Source organism: Diceros bicornis, chromosome 18, assembly GCF_020826845.1.
Source record: "Diceros bicornis minor isolate mBicDic1 chromosome 18, mDicBic1.mat.cur, whole genome shotgun sequence".
Lineage (NCBI taxonomy): Eukaryota > Metazoa > Chordata > Mammalia > Perissodactyla > Rhinocerotidae > Diceros > Diceros bicornis.
In genome coordinates, this window is record NC_080757.1 from 38,615,566 (window position 1) to 38,624,789 (window position 9,224).

The following is a 9,224-nucleotide window of genomic DNA, read 5'->3' on the forward strand; positions in this document are numbered from 1 at the left end:
GGATCAGAGGAAAACCAGACATCCAGAAACCAGTTAGGTGGCTACTGCAATAGGCCAGACTGGACGTCACGGGCGCTGCATCCTGATGGAGAGGATACAAGAGACACTGGCGAAGTGAGAAGCAGGGAGGAGTTCGGAAATAGATAGCAGTAGGTCAAATGGGAGGACCTAGGTGCGAATCTAAGGTGCTGAGGGGAGGTAATGGGGAGAAAGGCAGAGCTGTAACCAGAATGTGGACTTGACTAGGGGGACTGATGTGGACAGTGGGTGGAGACAATGAGCTTGGTCTTCAATAGGGAAAGTATGAGTTGCCAGCAGCTCATGTGGGACATGGGACCAAAGCTCAGGGGAGGGGCTGGGTTGGAGAGAGACGAGGCAGGGACAGTCACTGGGAGTCACTTACCTATGTGGGTGCAAGCTGAAGACTTGGGAGAGGAAGACAAGCGGAATCACATGGGGAGCTGTGGGGGCGAAGGGTAGACACCATCTGGACATCATTGAGTCCCTCTTTTTAAAGCTTTAAAGCTCTTTTTAAAGCTTCCTGAGGACGGAGGAAGAAAAGGAGGCACAGAAGACAGAGGAGGCGCCTTTGAGGGAGAGAACTAGGAGAGCTTGGTGAGCATCCAGCAGTGTCACAGGTCATGGAGAGATCCAGGGGTCAGGGCGGCCGGGAGGCAACCATTGGATTCGTGATGGGGAGTTGCCATGAGTGACCCTGGAAAAAGCAGTTTCGGGGGGCAGAAGTCAAGCCGAAAAGATTTAAGAGGCAAGAGGCAGAGGGTGTGGGGGTGGCTGAAGCTCCCGGGAGGAGGAAGGTGATGTGAGCAGGGCTGGACTAGGATGAAGCAGATGAGGCGTTGGGAACAAAATTAAGGAGGCACTCACTCTCAGGGTGATGCAGGGAGCCCTGACGAGAAGGGGCAGACACCCAGGCCCAGAGCTGTCAGAGACAGAGGCCCACGGAGAGATATCCTCTGAGACTAAAGGAAAAGAGATGACACAGTAAGAGAACTTAGACACCCAGAAAGAAGCTAAGACCCTTCGACCTCCATGTCCCGCCAAACACACGATGGCCAGTAGCAGAGACTCAGAGGACATGAAGGCTGGAGGAGGAGAGGAGTGGAAGGAAGGGCGCACACTGACAATCGACGACTCGACAATCCAATCCGGGAGCAGGGGCTGGGGACACCGAGGGAGACCCAGAGAGGCGGAGAGGAGAGGAAACCAGGGAGGGAGGGAGGGAGGGAGGGGGAGCTTCCTCGGAGCCTCCTGGGGAGAGCGAGCTTCCCTCCCTGCTCAGCGAGTGTTGAGGGGAGGGGAGTCCCAGCATCCTTGGGGGCAGCCTGGGAAAAGAGGTCCACCTCTAGTGTTTCCTCAGGATGCCCCAATTCAGGGAGACTTATGGCCTCAGCTCAAGAGGGGTGGCCCCCCACACCAACTACGCACACTGCAGCATATGCTTCCTTCCCCCAGAGAGTCTGGGCAAGTTTCTCCTTTCCAGGACTCAGTTTCTGTAGTGGGCTGAATGGTGGCACCCAAAAAGACATGTCCGTGTCCTAACTCCCCTCCCTCCAGAACCTGGGAAGGTCAGCTTATTTGGAACCAGGGTCTTTGTAAATGTAATTAAATTAAGGTTGTCAAGATGAGAGCATGCTGGATTATCTGGGGGGACCCTAAATCCAAAGACAAGTGTCCTTGTAAAAGACAGACGAGGGGAAGGCCATGTGAAGATGGCAGCAGAGTGGAGGGAGGCAGCCACAACCCCAGGAACGCCTGGAGCCTCCAGAAGCTGGAAGAGGCGGGGAAGGGATTCTCCCCTAGGGCCTTTGGAGAGAGCATGGCCCTGCTGACCCCTTAATTTCAGACTTCTGGCCCCCAGAACTGTGAGAGAATGAATTTCTGTTGTTTTAAGCCACCAACTTTGTTGCAGTTTATAGCAGCCCTAGGAAGCTAACATAGTTCCTTATTCTGTAAAATGATTAGACAGTTTCTAGGGATGCTTCCAACCCTGAGATTCTCCAAATTAAACCATTCAGCGAGGAGGGGAGTTCCAGATCCGGCCAAAAGGTGTGTTTTTTAACTCACCACCCAGCCCTCTTCCAGGTGGAGGTTTAATTCTTTTACTTGGGGGAGGAGGGGGGAAGCCAAATTATCGGCATCACCTCCCACTCCTCAGAGGAGAGTCTGAAAAGAGTATTTCATGACCCACACTCTTTCCTCCTTCAACCGGAGCTCATGCCAGCCGTCCTGCCCAGGCTGCCCGAAAGGGCCAAAGTGGACCTGGACTACATTATTAAAAGCAAGGAGCTTTCTAAAAACAGGATTGTGCCTTTCTGCATCTCTCCTCACAAACATCACCCTCTCTTCACAGCGACGCTCTCCCTGCCCCTCATGTCTGCTTGCTTCCTCTGCCTTCCCCATTCTTGGGGGGCAAGATAAGATGGATACCCCTGAAGCACAGGAATGGAAGGCGCTCTCCCGGCCCTCCCCCTCCTCCCCACAACACAGCTGGAGGGGGGAGGGGAGGTCAGCAGGGTTCATAAAGGCCAGATGTTGAGGAGAAAGAGAGCAGCGCCCAACCCACGCCCACCCACCCCACCCCCACCCTCACCCCCAGCGAAAGAAAAATTAAAAGAGACAGCTTTTAAAACAAAACTTTTGTGGTCCAAAACAGTTTTTCTCAAGAATCTGCTCTATGCAAACAATAACAACTTTTTACAAAGCATTTTCACAGAAAAGGAGACAAGTCCTTCCCCAGTATCGTATGCGGGAATTGTTCCTCCCTTGCCCCGTTTTGGGGGAAAAGAGGGCATTATTGACTAGCGTGGGCAGAAGGGTCCCTCAGTTGTTGGGCAGATCCGCAACCCTCGGGTTCCCTTCACACCTAAACTTGGAATCTCCCTAAGAGCTCACCTCCCCTGACCTCACCTGGGTGGAGGAAAAAATGATGCCACCCCTCTGACTCTAGAGGACCCTCCTAGCCCCAGGGCGTGGTCCAGGCCTCTCTCTCCCCTCCCCCCTAGAAAACAGAACCTCTGACCTCAAAACTAATCCCCTGGCCCTGCCCACTTCGGATCCATCAGGTCCCTGACAACTCCCGAATTGCCTCAAGTTAGGGAGGGAAGCTAAAGGTAACTCCCCCCAGCTCCCATCCAAACCCAAACTTTGCCCCTTCAAACCCCACTGGACTTTGTGGTTAGGCCAAGAGCCCCTTCATTTAGCCCCTCCACAAAGAGCAGCTCCTCTCTATCCTTTGAGGGGGCTGAGATTGGGTGTCCAAAGAATGGACCCAGGCCTGCCCTCTACCTCCACCCCCTCCCATCCACAAATCTGTGGAGAGGACCTCGAAAGGCAACTTGTTTGGTCTGATTTTATTGATTTCTTCCACCTTCCATTACTTTCCCTGGGACGGTCCCTGGCCCCTTCCCCAGGCAAAGTCTGTGCTTTTGGAGAGGAGGAGGTCCCTCAGCCCTGCCCCTCCTAATATGAGGAGTAAACTAGAGGAGGGGGCTGATTTATTGGGGGGGGGACCTCTTTTACCCATCAGACTTGATAAACTGAAAGCAAACAGGGAAAATTGAAGAGGACAACTCCAAAACTGGACAAAAGGGAAAGGTTCATGGCTCAGACTGAAGATCTCGCCCATTAGGGGTCACCTGACTTGGGGGGCCCTAGGAAAATAACAGGAAGGGGGTGATCTTCCCCTTGCCCCAGCTGCCTCCTCCTCCATGAAGGTTCCAGTGGTGCTTGGAGAGCTGGGGAAGGCCTGAGGGGAGTAAAGGGTTACAGGCCTGATGGTGGGTGTGGGGGATGCCCCCAGGGAGCTGCCAATCACCTCCCCACCCCCACCGCAGCCCCCTCATCCCCAGGCTCGCCCACAGAAACAACCGGTTTGTCCATCACCAAGGTCTCTCTCCCTCTTTTTTTTTCTTGTCTTTGAGCGGTAGCCTCCTTTCCTCCCCCTGGGGTGAAGGCCCTGCCCCCAGAGATCCGAGATGGAAGAAGGGAGGGACTGGAATCTATGTCATTAAGCCTTTTTCGGTTAAGCCTTCTCCTGACTCCAGCCCTTGGTTTGTCTCCAAAGGATGAGGGGGAGGGGGTGTCACCCCAACCAGTTAGGTGCTTGAAGATGACAGTCATTTGAGGTCCCTCTGACCACAGCCCATAAGACATAAGGGGGAAAGGCAGATGTGAGAAGCGAGGCTCTACCCTCAAGCCCGCAGTTTGGCCGTCGCCCCAACTTTTCTCCCTTGGCAGAAGAGGTCTCACGCTCAGAGTTCCTCCAAGTTGATCCCCCAGAATTTGAGGCCGGGAGGCTCAGGGACAGCAGGCCCCCCTATCTGCCACCTCCAAAGTGGGTGGGCAGGCGGGGGCTTGGAGTCTCCCTGGAGGCGAAGCGAGGATGCCGGCCCTAAGTCTCCGTCCTCGCCCACTACCAGGGCCGGGGGGCAGGGGAAGCAGTCGAGGAGGCTGAAGGTGCTCGTGGTGGGGAGCGTCGGTGCTGGGCGGCGGGGCTGCGCGCTGCGATGGGGGGGCGCCGGCCGCCGGCGTTTCTTGGCGGCTCCTCGGTTGGGCCCTTTTGCTGGTGGCCGCTCGGGCCCCCGGCGCAAACTTGGAGTGTCGAGGGCGAAGCCCTTCGCATAACACCAAAGTTTTGACCGGCGGATCAGACGATCGAAATGTTCCCGGCGGAGATCGCCGGGCGCGGCCGGAGCTTCGCTGGCCGTCGAGGGGCTGGCGGCTGATGCCTCGGGGGCGGCCTGCGGGGGGTTTCCATCGACTGCGGCCGTCTGGCCCGGCAGAGGCGGCTCAGACGCGGGCCCGGGCCCCGCGGCCTCGGTGGAGAGGCCCGCAGGTGGCGGCGGAGGCCGGGAACCGGGCTCCTGATGCGGGCTGGCGGCGGGGCCAGGCTGGGAGTCGAGAGCCGGGGCCGGCCTAGGTGGAGCCGAGGTGGAGCTGGTCGGAGATTCCCGAGGGCGCCGGGGCGCCGGGCAGCGGCCGGGAGGTACGCCGGAGCGAGGGCCGAAGTGCGGGAAACTGCCTCCGCCCTCTTCCTCCTCGCCGCGGCCCCGGCACACTGCGGCATCGGCATCCTGGCCGGCCGGGCAGTTTGAATCGCTGGACCGCCCGGCCTGTCCCGCGAGGTGCTTCAGGTCATCCGGGGCCCAGCTGCCGGTGCACAGGGGGGCGCGAGGGCCAAGCAGCACCGGGGCCCGCGGCGCCAGCTCCCCAGGCCCCAAGCCCAGAGAGGACGCCCGGGGTTTGGCGAGGGCGCAGAAGGCAAGGGCACGCAGGCACAGCGGAGAGAACTCCTGGGTCCCCCGACGCGGCTTCCGGGGTGTGGGGGAGCAGGGCGACCCTCGCGGGGACGCCGGCACTGCGAGGCGGGGAGCGGGGCACAGAGTCTCCATGGAACCGCCTGGGGGGGTGCCCACTGCGGGGGCCCTGGTCCCAGCGGCGGGATGCCCTGGCTGCCCGAAGAGCCCACGGGCGAGGGGAACATCGCCCCCCCTCGACGGGGAGGTCTCTGCTCACGGGCGCCCCCGGCCCGCACCGCTGGGCCGCGGAGCTCTGGGTCCCTCCTCGATCTCGTCACGCGGCCCTCCCGGCGGCCGGACTCCTGGGTCCCTGCGAGTCCCGGCGCGGTCGGCCGCCCTTCCTGCCGCCGCTTTCCCTGCGCAGCCCCGGCAGGAGCCCCTCTCGAGTAGCCCGGAGCGCAGAGGCTGGGGAAACAAAGCGGCTGGCGGCCGCGGGAGGCGGGAAGGACCCCGGGCCCGGCACCCGGTGCCCGGGCCCAGGCGGCGGGGAGGGCGCCTTCCGCCCGCTCGGCTTCTTTCTTCCCCGCTGGCTCCCGGAGACCGCGTTATAGAGAACTGCCCCCTCGCTGCCCCAATACCAGCGCCGGGGCCGCGAGCCCGCCGCTGATTGGGCGGCACTGCCTGTGACGTTAGCCCGGACCCCACCCCTCCGGCGGCACCGCCCCCGTCCCCATTCCGCACACAGACACACACACGTGGACCCGGCGCGGCGGCGGCTGGGAGGGAGGAAAGGAGCGAGAGTGCGCGGGTGGGATCGCGAGGGGCGAAATGCGCTGCTGCACGTGGCCGCGTGGCGTCCCAGTATTTAGTCGTCGCAAAGCAATGCATTTTCCCCTTAGCAGTCACGGTTTTCGCATCTGTAAAATGGGATTGTTCATATCTACCCTCTTAAGGCTACGTGAATCGACATAGATGAATCTCAAAAAACGATGTTGATGGAAAAGATGAAAAGAGGTGATGGTTGTTTACAAGCTTTGCACAGCCGGGGCTCTTGCGGGCAGAGAATGTTCCCTAGCTCTCTGTTCCTGTCCCTTAGAACAGTGCATGGCACACAGTGGGCTCAAAAAAAGTCGAATGAGTAGTTAGGAATTCAGTAAATACGTGCAAGATGAACAAAGGAAAAAATAAATAAATTCGGAGGGAGGAGTATTATTACATCCACGGAAGACGATAAAGAGACTTTCTCAGTACCTGCGTCCATTTCTCTAGTGCAGTTTCTAAATGGCCCCTTGACTAAATTCCGAGAGGCTGGCTCTGCAGCCCCCCTCAAATCCCAAGACTCTGCTCTCAGAGGCCTGAGCTGCCAAAATGGTTTGAGGAGGCCAGAGGAGGGGACACACAGACCCTCACTCTTATCTCCCCCAAGGAGAGTAAAGCAAAGAAAAAGAAAAAGTGAATTCCCAACAAAAAACCTGATAATGGAGGACCACCTGCCTGCAACACGTTCTATTTCCTCACCCTTCTTTAGTTTCTGTAGAGCTTACTGTTATAGGAAAGTCTGTGAATGTATTTCTTCTTTATTGTCTGTCTCTGCCATCAGTCTGGAAATGAGCTGAGGAGAATTTTGTCTTAATCGCTGTTGCATCCCCACTGCCTAGAACTGTGCCCCGACAGAATAGGTGCTCAATAAATATTTGTAATTGAATGAATGAATCCCTGGAATATTTCTCTCTTGATAAAAATCAGGTTATTGGAATATGGCTGCCTTCCATCCCCAGAAATATAAAGAGAGATTGGTATGATGACATGGAGTAAGGGTGTGTGTGGGGGGGTCACAAATATCTCATTCTGGGGCCGGGGTAAGAGAGAGTTTCTGTTAGGGGACAAATGATGCAGCTTGCTTCCTGGAGGTGACAGCAGAAGCATTGTCTTCCTACATGTCATCCAATAACATTTGGGAGGAAAGGGACCAGGAAGGTCTGCCTCCCCTACCTCCCTTTTGCCTAGGCCAGGGTAAAGCTCCCAAGGTGGGGCGAAGATTTGAGGAACAAGGGGTGTGGTGTTCTATTGCTCAAAACACTCACCTCTAGCATCTTCTGCAGAAGTCTTCAGGGCAGTTGTCATGAGGGGGGTCCTGGGGTCCTGCCAGTCTAGACTCCAGGGTGCCCCAAGAGCCCTGGCCCCACCTTCCATACACATACACTCTCACACACACTCACACACACACACAGGGGGAAAGATCTAGAAGGATGATGATCTTCATGGCTGTCTCTTCTGGTGGACAGTGCTGAGAACACTTATCCTGAGACTGTAGTGCCAGATTTCTTTTGCTTGTGGGGCAGAGGGGCATTACTTCAGTCTGACCCTACTCCAGCCACTTTGCAGCTGAGATGCCTAGGGAGGGGGCTTGGCCCCACCTGCGGGAATGGGGACTGGGAAACTCCTTTTATCCTCTAGAGTCTCTCATTCATATTTACATTCCCGCGCTCAGCACAGTGTTGACACAAGGAGAGAACTCTCAAGAAATTCTGGTATGAAAAATAAATGAATCTTACATAACAGTGCAGATCGATGGCCTCCTCCTTCTCCCACTCCAAAAGCCCCCATCCCCCCAGTTGGAGCTTTATTGGGGATCATTACTATTGAGAGTCCTTCCCTGGAGGAGGAATTCCCTCTACCTCCATTTTCCCTTCTTCCTCTTCCTTGAATCAGACACCCCAGAAAACAGCTGGGATGGGAAAGCCCTTTGGGGGCACAGAAGCACTCTACAAACATGAGCGGTGAGTGTGAGTTACTCTCCAGCGGAAAGGACCTGGAGTCATCAAGCTCCTTTTTCAGAGAGCTTGGGTTGAGGGTGCCAGCTACGCAACCCTGGGCAGGTCACCTAGAGTTTCAATGTCCCCATCACTGAAAAGGGGACAACGGTAGCTTCCTCACAACATTGTCAGGAGGGTGGAAACATGATGAGAACGGGCTGGCCCAACTGATGCAATTCCTGTTGCCTACAGTAGAGGGCATTGGACCCCGTACTCAGCCTGTGGGATGAGGAGACAACACCCTTGTCTGATCCCCTTCTCTTCATAGGAGAAAAACAGGGAGGAGGCTGGATGCTGGGTCCCATCTGACATCTCCAGAATAAAGGATAGGAAGGTCCTTGAGGGACGTGGAAGCCAGCCCTTCCCTTTCCGTGGCCCGTCTCAGTCTCACCCAAAGGCCTGCGTTCAAGGATTTGGGAGCAGGGGACCTGCCAAGCTGCCCCTTCCCCACAAGAAGACACAGCAGGGAAATGGCCCCAGACATCCAGCCCAATAATAATAACTTCTATAGCACTGACTACATTCCAGTCTCTGTTCTAAGCACTGTATGTTATTAATCTGCATAACAATTCTATGAGATAGATACTTTTGTGTGTGTGTGTGTGTGTGTGGAGACCAGCCCTGTGCTAACATCTGCCAATCCTCCTCTTTTTTAGCCGAGGAAGACTGGCCCTGGGCTAACATCCATGCCCATCTTCCTCCACTTTATATGGGATGCCGCCACAGCATGGCTTGCCAAGCAGTGCGTCCGTGCGCATCCAGGGTCCGAACCAGCGAACCCCGGGCCACCGCAGCGGAGCGCGCTCTTAACCGCTTGTGCCACCCGGCTGGCCCCTATGAGATAGATACTTTTAATTAAAAAATTTTTTTTACATAACATACATACCCCATTTTAAGTGTTCAATTCAATGATTTTTAGTAAATTTACAGAGTTATACAACCATCACCACAATCCAATTTCAGAATGTTTCCTAAGAGATCTCTCATGCCCACTTGCAGTAACTTCCTGTTCCCACCCCCAGCCCCAGGTGACTAATCTACTTTCTGTCTCCATCGATCTCTCTTTTCTGGACATTTCATAAAAATGGAATCATACCATATGTGCTCTTCTGCATCTGATTTCTTTCACAAAAACCTAATGTTTTGAGGT

The 9,224-nt window shown here is 56.0% G+C and overlaps 1 protein-coding gene across 1 annotated transcript; it reads right to left on the bottom strand.

Annotated features, from left to right (window-relative positions):
* Positions 1–2,638: 2,638 nt before the first annotated feature.
* On the bottom strand, positions 2,639–5,827 carry EPOP (elongin BC and polycomb repressive complex 2 associated protein). The gene has a single exon (XM_058559372.1). It carries the CDS (start codon positions 5,409–5,411, stop codon positions 4,272–4,274), a length of 1,140 nt encoding a protein of 379 aa, XP_058415355.1. The 5' UTR covers positions 5,412–5,827; the 3' UTR covers positions 2,639–4,271.
* Positions 5,828–9,224: the final 3,397 nt, after the last annotated feature.

Coding starts and splice junctions, on each gene's coding strand:
- EPOP (XM_058559372.1), bottom strand. CDS start 5,411: ATGGAGACTCTGTGCCCCGCTCCCCGCCTCGCAGTGCCGGCGTCCCCG.